Source organism: Truncatella angustata, assembly GCF_020726525.1.
Source record: "Truncatella angustata strain MPI-SDFR-AT-0073 chromosome Unknown BKA67scaffold_1, whole genome shotgun sequence".
Taxonomy (NCBI): Eukaryota; Fungi; Ascomycota; class Sordariomycetes; order Amphisphaeriales; family Sporocadaceae; genus Truncatella; species Truncatella angustata.
The window spans coordinates 6198925-6217253 of record NW_025763381.1 but is presented as its reverse complement, the minus strand read 5'-3'; the positions used below and the strand labels follow the sequence as shown (position 1 = coordinate 6217253).

At 51.6% G+C, this 18329-nt stretch overlaps 4 protein-coding genes across 4 annotated transcripts; 3 read left to right on the top strand and 1 right to left on the bottom strand.

Annotated features, from left to right (window-relative positions):
* Positions 1–216: 216 nt before the first annotated feature.
* BKA67DRAFT_509001 (uncharacterized protein) lies at positions 217–2742 on the top strand (the record flags this gene model as incomplete). The annotated part of the gene is made up of 2 exons (XM_046097202.1): positions 217–2426; positions 2484–2742. The coding sequence occupies 2 exons, from the start codon at positions 217–219 to the stop codon at positions 2740–2742; spliced, it is 2469 nt and encodes an 822-aa protein (XP_045964912.1).
* A 1713-nt stretch (positions 2743–4455) lies between these two features.
* On the top strand, positions 4456–13569 carry BKA67DRAFT_590048 (mitochondrial protein from FMP27-domain-containing protein; the record flags this gene model as incomplete). Its single annotated transcript, XM_046104545.1, has 2 exons — positions 4456–13113; positions 13222–13569. The coding sequence occupies 2 exons, from the start codon at positions 4456–4458 to the stop codon at positions 13567–13569; spliced, it is 9006 nt and encodes a 3001-aa protein (XP_045964911.1).
* A 778-nt stretch (positions 13570–14347) lies between these two features.
* Positions 14348–15484, bottom strand: BKA67DRAFT_530866 (concanavalin A-like lectin/glucanase domain-containing protein; the record flags this gene model as incomplete). The annotated part of the gene is made up of 1 exon (XM_046099302.1): positions 14348–15484. The coding sequence occupies one exon, from the start codon at positions 15482–15484 to the stop codon at positions 14348–14350; it is 1137 nt and encodes a 378-aa protein (XP_045964910.1).
* Positions 15485–17251: 1767 nt separating this feature from the next.
* BKA67DRAFT_653935 (uncharacterized protein) lies at positions 17252–18094 on the top strand (the record flags this gene model as incomplete). The annotated part of the gene is made up of 1 exon (XM_046106470.1): positions 17252–18094. The coding sequence occupies one exon, from the start codon at positions 17252–17254 to the stop codon at positions 18092–18094; it is 843 nt and encodes a 280-aa protein (XP_045964909.1).
* Between the last annotated feature and the right edge of the window lie 235 nt (positions 18095–18329).

The following is an 18329-nucleotide window of genomic DNA, read 5'->3' as shown; positions in this document are numbered from 1 at the left end:
TTGCGACATGTGTCTTCACCATTCTACTGCCAGCTGCAGCAAGTCGACATGAGCTCACGAAAGCGATCACGGCCGAATCCGGTCAAGAGCACCAGCACTGGTCAAGGCAGCACTGCCAGCGCGCCGGCGGCGTTGCTAACTCTCCAGCCGCCCAGTGTTGGCCAAAGCCTGGAAAACGCCTCAGGAGAGCTTTCCACCTCCAAGTCACCGCAAAGCATGCCTCCGCCATCGACGACAGCCAAGTCAAACACTGAAGACATCCACAATGGACAGGATGCAAAACCAAACCAGGTACCCCGACATGGTGGCCATCGTGAGGCGCTCAGATGCTTATCAGTGCAGGTACGCAAGTCAACGTCATGGTATGGCTCGTTGGGGAGGAAAGCCTCGGCCTCAACACAAGTTGCCAAGGAGACCATCATGGGTGGAACAGTCAAGTCAGCATCAACCGCAGATTTCAGCCGCTACGAAGGGAGAAGAAATGCAGACGGGTCCGGCGATTCGGACGCTCAATCGACACAGACCATGCCCATGATAGCTGAGACTGAGGTCGACGTGCATCCCGCGCAAACCTCACAGCCAAGCCAACAAGACACGAACGGTTCAGCGAATCATGATGCGCAAACACAACAGCAGCCGCACATCGATCCTGCACCTGAAGAGTTGGCTAGCGAGAACAATAAAGCAGCATCACAAGTCGACAAGTCGCCCTCTGAGATCGCACCACAACCAGTGGCCTCACCAGGCTGGTTTGCCGGCTGGTTTGGGACATCATCAGCACCAGAAATGACAAAGGACAATAAGGATGAACTTATGACAGACGTATCCAAAGGGAGCGAGCCTGCGCCACTTGGATCTTCACAGGAAACACTTGACGAAGCATTACCACCACCCCCGGCCAACACCGAAGCACCTCCTGCAGCGGAACCCACGACACCCAAGCCCACAAGGCCAACAAGCGCTTGGCTGGGATCTTGGTGGGGTACTCCAGCGCAATCAGAAAGCGCACTGAAAGGTCCACCAGAAGCCACCGTATCAGAGGCGCCGTTGATCAAAGAAAGTGAGGACTTGAGTATGGAAGACGCCCCGCCTCCAGCGCCGGCTGCGCAGCTGGAAAGTCAACCATCAGCTGGTTCAACTTGGGCATTCTGGTCCCGAGATACAGGCTCAAAAGCGGCAAGTCAGTCAAAGCCCACTCCAGAACAAGGGGAGCTGGCTGTAATGGGCGAGGGATCAGAGGCGAGTCCTCGAAGATACTCTAGCGTCGGGGTGGAAGAGCCTTCGGCTATTTCTGTCAAGGAGCCGCCCCTGAGGAAAGACCCCAGGGAATTACCAGCGAAGACGTCCCGGTCCAAGAAAAACAAGAGGGAGAGACCACAATCTATGGACCTGGACCAGGCTGTGCCGATGGTGCCGAGCACACCCGTCACCACTACATCGACCGCCAAGCCGGAGACGCCTGCTTCCATCAAGAGTTTACAGCCAAATCTTGTCCTGCCTTCATTTCGGAATACGTACCAAATGAAGCAGAACCCCTCCATTATAAAACAAATCACCCAACTGCTGCTTAGGACACGCCAGCCAGTTCCGACTCACGTTAACCTGGTAAAGGAGCCGCCAAAAATCCGAAAGGCTATTGCTATTGGCGTGCACGGCTTATTCCCAGCCACTTACTTACGCCCAATGATCGGACAGCCTACGGGCACCTCCATACGCTTCGCCAACAAATGCGCCGAAGCCATTAGAAGATGGGCCGATAGTCATGGTTGCCAAGATTGCGAGATTGAAAAAGTTGCCCTTGAAGGTGAAGGCAGAATTGCCGATCGAGTCGACAATCTCTGGAAGTTGTTGTTGAACTGGATAGAACACATCCGCAAGGCTGACTTGATATTGGTCGCTTGCCATTCTCAAGGAGTGCCAGTTGGTCTGATGCTTGTGTCAAAGCTCATTGATCTCGGGATAATCACGACGGCCCGCATAGGAGTTTGCGCAATGGCTGGCGTCTCTCTTGGGCCCTTTCCCGACTACAAATCTGGTATGGGAATGCTGATGGGTTCAGCAGCTGAATTATGGCAGTTTGCAGACCCGTCAAGCGAGATATCTCAAAGACTGGAACATGCGATGAAAACCGTTCTCGAGCACGGAGGAAGGGTGACATACGTTGGAAGCATCGACGATCAGCTGGTACCACTGGAGTCAGCTATCTATTCACCTGCATCGCATCCATACATCTACCGGGCAGTCTTCATTGATGGCCGAGTACATGCCCCCGATTTCATCGCCCATCTAGTCGGCTTTGCGCTTAAGCTTCGAAACCTTGGCATCTCTGACCAGGGACTTATTCGCGAGCTATCAGTCGCACTTGCCGGCAGTCTCTATTCGGGAGAAGGGCACTCTCGCCTTTATGACGACGATGAGGTCTATAAGTAAGTCCACAATCTTCACTTCGACATTGCCAATTAATAGACTAACGTATCATTTAGCTTGGCGGTCTCTCATGCCCTCGAAACCACAGTCGTGAACAATGTGCCTTGCCGTATTGACAAACATGAGGGACTTGCTAGTTCTAATCCATACATCCTTCCTTGGATCATGCGTGGACTACTAGAGGAAAATTTTGTCAAGACAGAGTTGTCAGCGGAGACAGCAGAATTACTAAAGCAGTTTGACGACTGGAAGCCTGCCACCAAGGCCTTAAAGGATATCAAGTTCCGCTTAGAGGCTGTGAGGTCTAGACTCTAGCACTACGCACAGTATATCCGGACCCAGCATCGTAAAACAGAAGGATTAACCATATACAGCGATTAGTGCACACCATCTTTTAATATCAATTTTAGGGGGGGCGTTTGGTGGATCCTGTCGTATTATTACGACAATAAATGAAGAATACCCGATGTTTTCTGGAGTTGAGGGTGTCGGTTGATTTGTAACACAACTCATTTTGAACATGAATGAGTCAGGCATTGCGAGCGTCATAAATAAGTCGGCAGACAGCTACAAATAGACAAGCTTATCATTTAGGCAGTGCAAACCATGCTGGCTGGCGTCGTGTAATAAAACGCTTCTTCTGTGAGTGACGGATGTTCTGCATTCCTACATAGTTAGCGGAGTCCCAACCCCTTTTCCTCGTCCAATGGATGACTGTTATGTCGATATCCAGCCCCAAGATCAAGCTTTTTGATCAAGTCAATCAAAAGCCAAGCCTAAACTAATACCCTACCAGGGCGTCCAATCGATGGCTCTACGGATCCGTACATCCATATGAGCCCCAGCCCAACCCCTGCTTAGTTGCATGTGTTTTATAATTCACGACAGATGGCATCTTCGAGGACGATGCTCAATGAATGAGGAGAAATGAAAAAGAAGGGGGGAGCAAATATGTCAAAGCATGAGTCTGTAGTGTTGCAAGTTTGGTACTACGTATATGGACTTGCACCTCTGAATTGTTAATATCCTGGGTTTGTATCCAAATACGGAGTGTTTTCACGTGGAACTGAGTACTTGGTATAAATGTTATACTGTAGAATAGAAGGGATGGATGGGCAAAGCCTTAAACTCGCAGGGTTCTTCGTGGCACCCAACAGAGTGGGATTTCTGTCAGCGAACACATTTGCACTAACTAGGTTAGACTAACCTTAGGTTAGTTCTCAGCGAGCTCCCTAGCAGCCTACAGAGTGTAAGACTGCAGATGACGGACAAAGACCCGGTCAGACAACGCAGGCTGGGAACCCCCAAAAACCTCCCATGATAATAGACCAAGAGGAGGTAATATTCCTCGCAGTTGGTGAACCCTATATATCAGTCTTCGTCGTCACCTTTTCATCGTCCAACGGGCCATGGGCGATTTACACGTAGGAGAGTGATAGACTAATCTCCGAAGGCCATCGTTAATTACTTATGACGTGCATTCCGACCGAACAGCCACTTCGCGAGCTCGCGGCCAAACTAGTTACCAAGGGGCTAAGGCGAAGAAGTTCCAACAAGCATTCTGCCTGTGTGCTCAGAACCGCATCGAGAACTGGCCTCGCTCCGCCATCTGGCATAAACAAACCGCAAAGACAGATATTGATCACCTAAAAGGCGTGCCAGCTACCTCGTTGTCACTGCGGGCCGGGCCAGACAAGTTGTCCAACGTACCTGAAAATCGCCGGCGACCGGGCTGCACATAGCGCCCTGCTAGGTCCACGTTCCGGCATTCTCGGGGGGCGGAGCTGGGATCGAGATGGGATCGTTGCGAAATACGCCCACCAACTAATTGATTATGATGCAGGGCAGAACAAGTTCTACTTACAATCATGTAAGCTCTCTTTCTACGTCGAAGCCCGAAGCCTCCTGTAATGCAAACTTGCGACGACCTATGCTGACAACGACTCAATGCAAGTCGGCTACGTGGGACGCGCCGAAGGCGCCCGAGCAGGAGAAGCAGCAGCAGTAGTGACCACGGCGACAGCAGCCATGGCCCTGTTCAATCCGACGTTCATTTTTGGGGTCATCGTGCTCGCCTACATTGCCTCCTTTGTACTATTCGCCCTGCTGCGCATCGTCACCGGCATTTCCATCCAGCGCATCGGCTACTTCTCCCTTCGACGACTGGCATACACCCCGAAAGATGGCATCAAGATTGAGATTCGGGGGCTCGGCCTCAACGTGCACCGGCCGACCTTCTCACAGCCCACATGGCTGAGCATCGTCGTCAGCGAGCTGGCCGTCACGGTCGACATCAAAGCGTTGGAAGGCCACAAGCATGGACTTGTGGCCGAAGAAGATGGACAGCGTCATACGGTGACAGGAGAAGAAGAAGAAGAAGAAGAAGAAGGAGAAGAAAAGCCGACGCCGCTACCGAAGAAAAGGTCATCTTTACCCCGTCGAGCCACCTTTGGCGCAGCGCGTAGCGAAACATGGAAGCAGCTCACGAGGACGAAAGAAAGGATCAAGAGACTACATCGAAATATTCACTGGCTTCGCATGGTAGATGTCGTGGCCACCGATTCAACCGTGAATATAGTGGACGTTGGCCAGATCCAGTGTGGCAGCTTCACAATAGCGGTTGACACCCGGCACAAAATAGTTGACCGCGCCAGGTTCTTCTTTCAGACCAGTGCTGAGAAGAAGAGACAGAAACAGCAGGCGGAATGGATTGCTACTTTGAAGAGCGTCTTGTACACCACGCAGGGGGGCGAAGCATCCGAGGTTCTCGACAACGCTGTTCTCAATGTACATGGTTTTCTCTACGATCAGCTAGATGGGTTGAGGGATGCGACGGTAGCGCTGAAGCTCGGTCGCGTGCACATACCCTACGATGATGTCCACGCCGGTGTTGAACGCTATCAGAAGCAGAAGCGCTTATACGCAAAGGACTTCCACACGGTCGAGGCCATCGATATGTCGGTAGATAAGGTCATTCAGGAGCTCGACGAGCCCGGCAGTACAGATCAGGAACTCATGCAAACGGTCTCGGATTCCAAAGAGTTTGTAAGCTCAATTCTAAGAGGCGTTAAGGAAGTTCAGTTCGCTGTTAGTCTGGTCGGATTGAACAAGAAGGTAGAAACGGTCAAGGCTTCTGGTGCACCACTCCTTCTTAATTTCTCCATGAAGGAAGTGGGCATAGACTTGCATCGCTTGGATCACAAGTCTCCTGCTCACAGAATGTACTTTCCCTCTAAAGACTTGGCACACGAAGCGCTGGCCGCGGCTTTGTCAATATCGGTTGGTCTAGATGATGGGCTTGGCAAACCCGAGCGCTTGGTATACATCCCGATGGCCACAACTACTGTCAAGACCACACTGCCGTCGAAGACAGTGGAGCTTTCGGAACATGGGAGTGCTGACGAGAGGAACGCGAACATCCTCTTTGCTAATAGCGTGGTGACATCGCCATCTGTTGACCTCGACCCGAAGCATCTGCCTATACTTCTGGCTCTTCTTCGACCAAAGCCGAAGACTCCAAAAGCGCACGTTGAGCAGCGTCACATGCTTATATCGCGCCTCCTACCGAAAGCCAATATCAAATTCACAATGCACGAGCCCGTGCTACGTGTTGCTCTACCTCCCGTACACAAGACGGACGACCCCGATGACTTCGATCTAATTGTCTCGTCCATATCTTCTATTTCTCTCGATGTCGAATCTTTCCATTCAGCTGTGGAAGATCTGCATTATTCCTTGGTCTCGCACACCCGGGTCCAAACACATAATCTTTATTACCAAACAGCACAGGGCAATAGGTTCGACCTAGTGAATACCGAGTTTTTTGACCTCAAGGTTACGCTCGGCGCCAACCCCGATGTCCATGTCATGGCTAATGGGCACTTGCAGTCGCTGGCCGTGCATATGGTGCGACCTGAAATATCGGATGGTTTACGGCAGATTATACGTCAACTCAGGTTAGATGTAGAGCCAGACAAACGTGGCCGACCAAGGCTCAAGAAGCAACATAACGCCATCAGAGGATTACCGCCGTGGCTTCTACACTTCCAAGTGTCAGTCGATGACTTCAGCGCTGAGGTTGCAGGAGTCGATGACGACTTTCCGAATCACACTCGTGGCGTTGCGCTTCAAATTGACTCTTGGTCTGCGGAGTATCGTGCACAGCGCATCGATCAGCACTTGCAAAGACGCCCCGCGTCTAGGAGACGGGCGGCGAGTCGTGCGGTCATGCCGGATCCGGAAATCCTAAAGCAGATGCCTTCTCCGACATCGCCACGGAAGAAGCTACCTGATAACTATAATGAAGGTGATGGTCGCAGAATAGCTATTCACATCCGTGGATTAGAAGCTTTCATCATCGACAACGAAGAAAAATGGGAAGCGGATCCCTTCGTTCATATGCCGCGCTTCGAGGTCGCATTGTCGACTCTCAGTGACAAACAGGGCCCCATCCTGCATGTCCATTCACATTTGAAGACGTTGATGCTTCAGTATTCGCTTTATCGGCACTATGCCATCGGCGTCGCTGTAATGGTTCTGATCAAGGCATTCGTGCGGACGAAAAGGGACATGGCGGATTCGAAAGCGACCCAACAGCACACGGCAAGAACTCCATCTGGAGCTGACCATTTGTCGCCTCCAATGCTGTCTCCTTCTTCGCCCGCCACTGATGAGATGGGTCATTTTAATCGACCTGTTCAAGAGCTTATTACTGTTGATATCAAGGCATCATTGATACAAATCAAGGCGGATCTTCCCTCGGATCCTGCTGTCATGTTTCAGCTATTCAGCGTCGAAGCAGGTCGCCACAGATGGACACCCCCATTCTTCCACTCCAAACTTGTGCGTATGTTCGCTGGGGCACCGCGCATGCGTGGTGTTTGGGCCCGCATTGCAAGCATCCAGTCTCTTCGTCTTGACTATCGCGAGTCTCGGAAGTTTACATCTTTCGGCTATCAGGATGACAAGATGTTTGATGTCAGCAGCGAAGCGATGCGCATCGCTGTTCCCTACGAGCTCATCATACACAAAATCTCGGATAACTTTACCAACGTGATTAAGGCATCTGCGCAACTACATCACCGCTTCAAAACCGGAACCAATGAGTATATTCTGGAGAAAGGGCCCGAAGGACCCAAACATGTACCCAAAATCTCAGTGCGCACCCGTCACTTGCTGTTCGAGCTTGAGGATGGTGCTTTCGAATGGAAGTTGGGTATGATTTACAGGGCCGGTCGAGTTGAGCAACTTCAGAGGTTAGCGCGCGAAGATGCTTATCGTGTTAAAGTCAAAAAGATACACGAGGAAGAGTTTCGGAAAGAGGCAAACCGCATACGCAACCGGTCGGTGATGACTAGGGGAAGGAACAAAGACATGAATGTGACATTCAACCGGAGCAAGAGTGAAGATGGGCGCCCACGGACCGCCATGGACGGCCGGCCACCAGAAGACACTCCACGGGGCAGGAAGAAACCGCGATATGACCCAGATGGCTGCCTTGGCTTCAGCGGCAGTGCTCATATCTCCATCAACACTGCGCGGGAGACACTGGATGAGCACAATTCTCAGAGCTGGAAGAAGCGGATCGACCGGCACTATCAAATGGCCAGAGATGGCATGAAAGACCTCCGAGGTTCGTTCTGGGGACCTGAACATCTACCAGATGACTTCGAAGAGCACGAGAAGATCCTGGAGGTCCCACAGCGTCCGGCTCTTATGGGTGCTGTCATCGATGACCTGCACTTCATGATCGACAAACCTTCCTTTCCGTTATCCAAATTGCCCGACTTCCTCTATGATGTAGGCAAGGGCCAACCGAAGAACATGAAATATGCATTGCTTGTTCCTATGAGTGTCCAGATCAATATAGGCCAGGCAAGATTATCACTGAGAGACTATCCTCTGCCATTACTTCACATACCCGCTCTCAAGTTTGGCCAGTCCTCTCGCCTTCCGGCCATGTCTCTAAAGACAGATTTCGTCATTGCGGAGGAATTCCGTGGCGCTGCGTCGACTAGGAGAATCAAGGTTCAAATCACGCCTCCAAGCACTAGGGAGCCAGGCCAGCCAGCCGGAGGCAGCTTCGCGATCGACGTGCGCCGCACTATAGGACCGGTAAAGTCATATTCTGACATGCACGTCGATATGAACACAGCGTATCCTACTCGAATCACATGGGGTCCCTCGTATCAGCCGGCCATCCAGGATATGATGATGGTTATTGAATCCTTCACCAAACCTCAACTGGACCCCTCTGAACGGGTCGGCTTTTGGGATAAGATCAGACTCAACTTTCACTCCCGTGTCCATATAGCATGGAAGGGTGACGGGGATGTGCATCTGGCGCTGAAAGGAACCAGAGACCCATATAGTGTTACAGGCAACGGCGCTGGTTTCCTCATGTGCTGGCGCAATGACGTGAGGTGGAATATCAATGCTGCAGATGACCCGAAAAAGTTCATGACCGTTGACAGCGGGGAATATGTCCTCGCCATTCCCGATTACGGCCATCAGGAGCGTGAGGTAGCTCGCAAACTTGGTGAAGGCGATAGCGTAGCCAGTGGTGACAGTTACAGATCCGGCGCCTTGTTCAAGAAGGTCGTCATGAAACTTTCTGGTAACGTGCAGTGGATGGCTGGTCTCGTCTTCGAGAAAGCTATAGGCCCAGATGGTCACCGGAGCTTTGACTTTAAGCCTCACTATGACGTTGTTCTCAAATCGCCTTACCACGCCCATGCTGATGGCGATTTGCCGTACGATGCTTTCAGGGGCTTCCGAAGTCAGCACATTCACCTGTCAATTGGTATCAGAGCTCCGGTCGATATGGACTGGAAATCAAGTATTCACAAGCTATCGAGAAGCTACAACACCGTACATCTGACTCCGCGTTTCTTCACACACTTTTTCGCATGGTGGTCGACTTTTGGTGGTCCAATGTCTCTGCCCGTGCGCCAAGGCGCCCTATGGCCTGGCAGAGAGAAGAACAGCAAAAAGTTTGGCAGGCACCTAGGTACGATTAAATACAACATATTGTTGGCGCCACTCTTCCTAAGTCATATCTACAAGCACAAAGATGCCGAGGACTATTCGGAGAATTCAGTTTCTGCAACGGGTATCAAAGTTAGATTCGACAGTTTCATGCTTGATATGCACCAACGCCGAGAGGAGTTCAATACGAGGGACCGCGGTCGCAAGACCGAGAGCAGGACTACGGCCATGAAGATTCACGCTGCACAATTGGACCTTCTATCTGCTGACGTGCGTGCTGTGTCAGCTAGTATCAAGGGCACGACGACAGAAGCGGTCAAGAAGAACTCCATTTCTACTATCATAGCACAAGGAGACGAGGACGGTACAGACCTGTCACATTTCACAATACCGGACAATGACTTTAGTTGGATTGACATGGATGACTTTGTTGAACTGGACTGGATCCTACCCTCGGAGCCAAATCCGGACACGAAAATCTTACCTTTGGCATACGCACCAAGGGTAACGTACTTCCGGCAAACAGATATTGGTGATACTATTGCGGGCGACCCCGATCGCACGAGTCCCTTCGGGCACGAACCCACTCACTTGTGCATAATGAGCCAGGATGACAACCCCAGGGAAGTTCAGCAGCACCTGATTCAACAGAGGCTTGATCAACTTGAAACCCAAATCGAGAACAACATCCGAGCTGTTGGAGAGAGAGAACTGATGTACATCAGGGATGGCACTGATGATCCTCAGCTCAAAGCCGACTGGGACAGCTTCCGCAGACATACCGGCGTTCTTAAGGACAAGCGTACTTTTTTGCAAGGCATGCTTAGAAACGTGTCGATGGGCGCCAATACCGATGATGCCCAACCTTCGAGCAGCGGCTCGCCGAATGGTTCAAAGTCGCCTGAGGACTCCTCCTCCACTGCAGACGCGGCCAGAGGAGCTACTGGGGCTGACTTTGCTAGTGATTTTAAAAATCGGTTCGTCATTCACAACATGCAGCTCAAATGGAACAACTTGCTTCGCAATATCATTCTTCGTTACAGCCACCAAGTGAGTCAAAGACGAGGTTTCGTCTACTATCTCTCCCGGCCCGCAGTCAAATTCATCCTCGACATTGTTGAAGAACAAGCCAAGGCAAAGAACAAGGACAAGGACAAGGACAAGGACAAGGACAAAGCAAGCACCACCTCCGGAGACAAGGAAGATCCCGCTGCGAGCTCTCAATCTAATGGGCGCCACATGAGGGAAGCTGCACAAGACATTGAGCATCGGATCAAGCAGATTCTGCAGGATGGTCGCAAGTTTGTTAATGCCGATGATTCGAATACTTCAAATGAGCCGTCTGCCAATGTGCAGATGGACGACCTTACGTCGGGCATTGCTGAGGACTTTTCACCACAGAGCAGTTACCACGTCCGCTTGATCGCTCCACAGATCCAGCTCCAAAGTGAGAAGAATAAGAAGCATGCTGTATTGATCGCTGCCCGGAGCATGGAACTCAAAGTTGTGGAAGTTATGGAAAAGGCCCGTTTGTCAGACAACGTTTCTGGCCTCGTTCAACGCCGTTTCTTGGTAGGTATGGATGGCACTCAATTCTTCGTCACTCATCAAAAATGGTTCTCTGGGCAATACCTCGCCATGTACTCAGGGAACACCTATGGAGCACCGGCCGGCACCTCATGGCCGCCGTGGGTGCCAATGGAGGTCATGTTCGACTTCCAGGCTGATCCATTTGGCTTCAAGCGTGTTGTACAGAAAACGTCAGCACTGTTGAGATACGACAAGTACAACACATTGCGTCTCAAGTACAACGACGATATTAACAACAACGAAGGGGCCGAGAACCCGGCCAACGAGGGCACGGAAAGCAGGATGGACAACCTCTGGGTTGAGTTCCCTCAAGCTAGAGCCCTGTGCAACTCGTCGCAGTATTACGCAATCTATGTGATTGTACTTGATCTGCTCTTGTACAGCGAGCCTCTTGAGAAGACAAGAAGTGAGAGGCTCGAAAAGATCATGTTGGCATCGGACTTTAGCGACTTGAGAGGCACACCAGAGATGGTCACAAAGTTACAAGAGCGAATTCGACAACTCGAAGAGATCAAGGCACATTTCCAGCTCAACTCTAAATACCTTGACAAGAAGGGCTGGCAGGATCGTCTGCTTCTGGAGCGCGATCTGACTGCATGCGAAGACGAACTTTTCTTCATGATGAAGGCCATTACCACATCACAGCGGAAATACGACACTACATCGCAGAGCAATGCCCTCCTCAGGTGGAGTATCTCAGCGAGAGAAATCGTCTGGCATCTGATTCGTGACAGCAATGAGCCCCTGGTCGAGCTGCAGCTCAGAGACGTTGAGTACGACCGAACAGACAACTCGGACGGCTCGCACATCAACTTGTTCCAGGTGGGCAAGGTATTAGGACTCAATCTGTTGCCTGATGCAATGTATCCGGAAATGATCGCGCCGTATATCATGGATGAAAAGTTCAACATGATGGACTTCCAGAACCAGCAGATGATCCGTGTCTATTGGCACATGCTTGAGGCTATTGCTGGCATTCCTGTCATGGATCATTTCGAAGTGAACCTCTTCCCTTTAAAGATACAGCTTGAACGTGAGGTTGGTAAGAAACTCTTCGAGTATATCTTCCCTGAGGTGGAAGGAGAGACAAGCAAGAATCAAGATGGCAGAACAGATTCGCCGTTTATACTCAGCAAAGTCGCCAACGACTCGGAAGAGTTTCAGGACGAGTCAGGCAGTGGATATCTGGAACCTGCAGCTTCAGACAAGGACTCCGGATTCAATACAAGAGCCGGATCCCTAGAACTTCGTCTTCGGCCTACCCTGACATCAGACTCTCAGACTCCTGAGACCACACCTCAAAAGAACAAAGCCCTCAGCGTCCACTCCGGCGATGGCAATAGTGTCTTTCGTCTCTTCAATTCTAAAACGGTCAGTAAGAAACCGTCGTATGAATCGCTGCGCTCCAGCCAGATCACACCTCGGCCGGGCATTGGGCGCTCTTCAACTATGGCGTCGACGCAGAGCGATAACAAGAAATCCTCACGCTTCGCACTTGCTCGCAACAATGCCAAGATGTCTGACGACAAGCCTTCGGATGATCTAAGCAAGATGATAGACCGTGCATCCAACTATATGACCTTCGCATACATAAAGATGCCGTCTGTAGTCCTGTGCCTCAGTTACAAGGGCATGGGCGACCGAAATTTCGAGGACGTGCATGACTTTGTGTTCCGCCTGCCAACAATCGAGTACAGGAATAAGACATGGTCAAATCTAGATTTAGCTTTGGCTCTAAAGTCACGGATCATCAAGGCCTTGATATCTCACACAGGTGCCATCATTGGCAACAAATTCAAGAAGCATCGACCAAACAGCAAGGAAAAAGAGCGACTGAGGGAGCTTGCGACGAACAGTGTACTCCTCTCCACTCCAACCGTTGGCAACAATGGAGACAACAGCGACGATTCTTCAAGCATATTCGGGACAAGTCCAGTAGATTATTCTCGCAGCCCACCGCGAAGTTTGAGTGGTAGCCACAGCAGTATCCCGGTGCCGCAAAGGAGTGATTCGAGAAGCAGTAGCGTGGCATCGAGTCGTAGGAGCTACTTGCCCGTCAACACGATCAACACATCGCAGGGCAACGGAAACGGTCAAGGTCAGGCCAATGTCCCGACATTCCTCATGATGACGCCTCCAACACCACAAGAACGGACCGGGCCTCCCGCCGGGTTTAGTATTGACTTAAGACCATCGACGAGCGCTGGTGAGACCAAGGCTCGTCCAAGCACAAGAGGCAGCCTAAGACCTGTCAGTAGAGGTAGCGCTCTTGATATCCCAGAACCCAAATTCAACCTCAAGAGAAGTAACACCATCGCTCCTTCTGGCAATGGAAGCGCCGATGGGCGCCTAGCAGGGCTCAAAGGCAGGTTCAGTGCGCTCACGAACCGCCTCAAGGATCATCGCGAGGGCAGTAATCTGAGCAAGAGCTCTGACAACGCTGCTAGCGGAGAGAACAATACGGCGGGAGAGGAAGAGCTGCAGATCGACGCTGAAGAGCAAGGTGGCGATGACCCAGGAAACAGAAAGTTCGGTTTTGGCGGGAGGACAAAGACCACTTTTTGATTGAGAAATGCCAAGATGATGTCGAAGTGAGGGGGCCGGCTGGCCCGACGGATGTTCGGCACAGCAGAGTGATAGGGCCCCGATCCGATTGGGCCGCCGTCTTAGAAGGCGCCTTTTCCCATTTTTTTTCTTCTTTTTATTATTGTTATTATTAGTACAGACCTCAGTGCATGGGAAAGACGGTGTTGGAGGTAATATACCATTGTCAGCAATGACCTTGCTTCGGAGAGTAAAGGAGCCAAAAAGGCAGGCCCGAATGCGTGCGTATAACACAACAGCACGGCAGAATGGCGCGCCCGATTGCTCTGAGTAGCAAAGTATATATAGAAGCAAATGTCTAAATCAAAACACCCACAATTATTATCATGTTCCTCGTTTCTGATGACAACGTGTGCAACGTCTTTCGGGTGACGGTTTAATGTGTGATATTTCTTGACCAAGCACAACTGGACGACAGACCGACACCGAGGACTACAAATACAGCCCGGGGTTCACTTTCGCGTCGACCTGACCTTGTCAGTAGCTTCGACGGAATCAATAACAAAAATGAGTTTACGATAGACGTGCAAAATGGCGTAGTTAAGATCTGACAGCCTACAGTAAACAGCCTAAAGGGGTTACACAGAACGAGATGGAGATAGTATATTCAGAATTTCTGGCAGTCGTCACTGGGTCGGAGGATATTGTATAACGGACAGGCTCTTCGCATGGTTTGTTGACACTTGATCGAAGATGTCCGGCATTTTATCATTCCTATTTGCATTTAAATATATGCGCCCTATACCATCATTTGCAGGGCTGCTACAGCAAGCAGAGGTATACAAATGCTCAAGACACCCGATCGTAAGCCCCAGGCGTCTCCTTGTAGCAAAACTGGCGTGCCGAGTGTGTGTGTCTCATCGATGCTGCAGACTTTCTTGCACGCGTTCTCGCGCTTGAGCAGGCCCCTCTTCCTCCCATTGCTGTCGTCTGAGGTCTGCTCGCCCGCTGTCGAATTGTAGACCAGCTCAATCCACTGGATCTGGAGGTACGCCTCATCGCCGACGGACATGTTGCCACTCCAGTTCGCGCCGTCGCTCCACGAATTGAAGATGAGATAGCTCGGATCCCGCGGGGTCTGGAAGCTGATCTGGCTTACATTGACTCCGTCCACATACCACGTAGTGTCTTCCGGGCTCCAATCCATCCTATGGACGGCCCAGTCGTCCCAACCAACGGGAACGGTGGCGTTACGGGTCGCCTGGTCGACCGCGTCTCCTGTCCGGCTGTACGACGGCTGATTCGTGTACTGGATCACATCCGGAGGATCCATGGTCCGGATCTCGAGGTCCGACTCCTGGATCGCATTCGGGTCGTCGGACCCGCGGTACGTAAACATGGCCGTGATGGCGCCGGAAGGGCCGACCGTGCGCGCATACATGCGCGCCGAGAGGTATTGATAGGTCTGCGAAGTCGACTCGAACTCGGCAGCCGTCTGAAACTCGTCGAGCCGCGCAGTCCTCAGGGTGAGATATGTACCCGACTGCCCGTTGATGTCGGTATTGGCATCGAAGTACACGTTGGCCGGCGAGTTGACCATGAGAATCCGTGCGTCTCCGTCATCGAGATTGGCGCTGTTGTTCCATTTTTGGATGCCCCAGGCATCGGTCCATTCTTTGGAGTTGAAGTAATCATTAGATGTGTCCGCCTGACTCGCTGCGTCCGCACTTGATATCGAGACCGACGGTACGTTCACGTGGTCTGCCATGGAACGAAAATCGAAGAACTTGTGGGTCGTGAAGTATGCCCCCGTGCTGCCATTCGTGAGGTAGCAGTCACAGTGACTGTCGTCTGTAGTTTGATAGTCCGCACGCGCGTGTGATAATGTCGCTAATATGCCAAGCCCAGCGGTCCATGAAACCCCTTTGCCCGCCATCCCTATGCAGTCGTTCAAGTTCCAGCGCCCAAGGTCAAAAGTAAATACGGCAGAACCGAGCAAAACACAAAAGCCACGTTCAATGACGGTTTTAAGGTCAACACTTCGATAAGCCAGTTTCGAAGCTAGCCACGCCAGTGATGGTGAGTCCGGAGAATTATGTTGTTGGCGCACTTCAAAGGCACCAGGCGTACGCCTCTGATCTCATGGCGATGGCATATACCAAGACATGTGGTTCGAGAAATAATGGGACCTCGACTTGGAATATATAAGACAGAAGTATGGCGTCTGACAGATCTCGACACGCGTAAATGCAACGCTCAGCACTGAAATAGGCCCCAAGCAAGCACAAGCCGGGTCTGAATAGATTGCAGGTAACCCAGAGATCAGAAATGGGAAGCGAGGGGAGGGTCGAAGAGGCCGCTGAACCGCTCAGCCCCCCATTTTGCACAGACCTGACAGACTACTGCCATTGTCCATGCGAGAAACTTGGGGGTTCAAACGCCCAGACTCTGGCTAGGCTGATAGGCTGGTGCTCGAGGCTTGGCAATGGTTCCTGGCACATATATGGTGTAGGTGGAATGCAGGCTATATGGGTTTGTCTGTAAATGCAATGTTCCCGTGGATAAATTGCTTGAATGCAACGTGCTTGCGTTGACGTGGAAGCGGCTGAACTCATCTCGGCTCAATCTGGAACCAGAGATTAAGAATGTGGGTTCACGGGAGGCGCCGCATATAGATCAACTCTATATGAGATCTTAGGAAACAAACATATGAAACTTTCTCATCTCTAACACATCCCAGGAACAAAACTGATGAGGTTGCAGCCCGGACTGGACGGTGAGGCAACCGAATCCACGTCCAGCTCCAACAGACATTGCCCAGCACTATTGTTAGTGCAGTACGTACTGATCTAAGGCTAGGCAAACTTCCAGTGCAATGCGGGGACCCGGAACTATCGGCAGGTTATTGACAATTACCCCTACGCCATGGTTTCACTGGAAACGCCATCATGTGCGCAGACGGGCATGGCTGTCCGGAAGACGAAACAAAAGCAAAAGTACAAGGCCTGGACAAGACAGTAGCGCGGCTGCTTGCATGGAAGAGGTGCCGCACCGCACCGTAAAGATCTTCGAGTTGGCGATGGACCCCCCTGCATGATATGGTGCAGGTTCAGCAGGATTTGTCCTTCACCTAAACAGGTCAATAGAAGGATGCTGATTGGGCCGTGCAAGGCGATGGGCAATTCCGGAAAGAGCATCACCAAGACCCCCGTCCATCTCAGGAATACGAGATGTGTGCGTCGAGGCGTGCCGGGCCTGTGCCGCAGCGATGATTAGGAAGGTTGCCGCTATGGCTATAGTCAAGGCGATTGTAACAAGCGTGCATGGCGTGCAAATGAGACTGTTCAATCACTCGACGTGAAAACACAAGTCCCAACGCATGTACGTTAATGGGTCGGATCATGGAGTATTGCATGAACAGTTTGTCGGCAATACTATAGTCCGCAGCAGCGGCTTGGATGGCCACCGCCCCACCAGGAGCACGCGATAACGATAAGCCATTCAATGCTCCAAAGGTTGCCGGCATTGATTCATGGATCGTGATGACCACCTCTGTCACTCGTAGATCACACTCATTCGACGAGCAATTGCTTACAATTCGCACTGCTGGGACGGCATTCGCAACGACTCAGAGTCTACTCTTGGAGGTTGGCTAATACTTGAATGTATTATTCATCCAGACACGAGGACAGTTTCATGCGCCATGAGTTCTCCAACGACGTCATCTCGCGCTCCGGAAGGAGAGGTTGCACCTTCCACCGACCTCTCTCATGACCTCTCTCATGACCCTGCCATCGCCCGCGAGGTAGCTGCAGCATCTCGTGAAGCAAATCCGAAGCGCAGCGCCGAGGACGCGTCAACACCGGAATCAGATCATTCCGCGGAGTCAGGAGAGGTCTCACCAACCTCTGGGGCATCAAGCGAGGCTGAGCGTGGCACTGAAGCACCACCGCTTCCTGACGAGGCACCGCCGCTACCCCAAGAAGCCGCGCCGGCCGCAGAGGACGACGGCTGGGATTTTCATTGGGATGAGGCTCACCAGGCATACTTCTTCCATAATCACATCACGGGCCAATCCACGTGGGAAAACCCTCGGCTCTCCAAACCAACAACTGGCGAACCGAGCACAGCCAACGCAGCTGAACCGCCCAAGAACGAAAAGCCCCCTGCCGGTGGCTACAACCCAGCTATACACGGAGACTACGATCCCAATGCATGGTATGCGAAGACCGACGAGGAGAAGTCGGCAGGGCAATCTCAGCCCGTGGATCCTGCCGCCGCTTATGCCGCAATGGGCTCATTCAACCGTTTCACCGGCCGCTGGCAGAGTGATGAGCAAAACCCCGACCAACACAACGACGAGAACAAGTCTAAGCGCCAGATGAACGCTTTCTTCGATGTCGATGCAGCCGCCAATTCTCACGATGGGCGTAGTCTCAAGGCTGAGCGATCGGGAAAGAAGCCAAGCAAAACCGAGCTCAAACAATTCAAAGAGAAGCGGCGGGCAAAGAAGGAAGAAAAGCGCAGGGCTTGGCTGAAGGACTGAGTTGTTCAATTGCATGATTTGAAATGGCGTTACGGCAGGCATACACAATACCCGGTAATCATCGTGTGCCTACACCGGATATTAGAATTGGATTCAGTGCTGATAGCATTGCACTTTCGTTGGCGTAAGATGTTTTTACAAAAAAAAAAGGTAGAGGCGATCTTCGGTTTTGCTTTTTCTTTTTTCAGCCGGTTCTTTTCAGGATCTTCGACCACTGTCAAATGCATATCGCCCA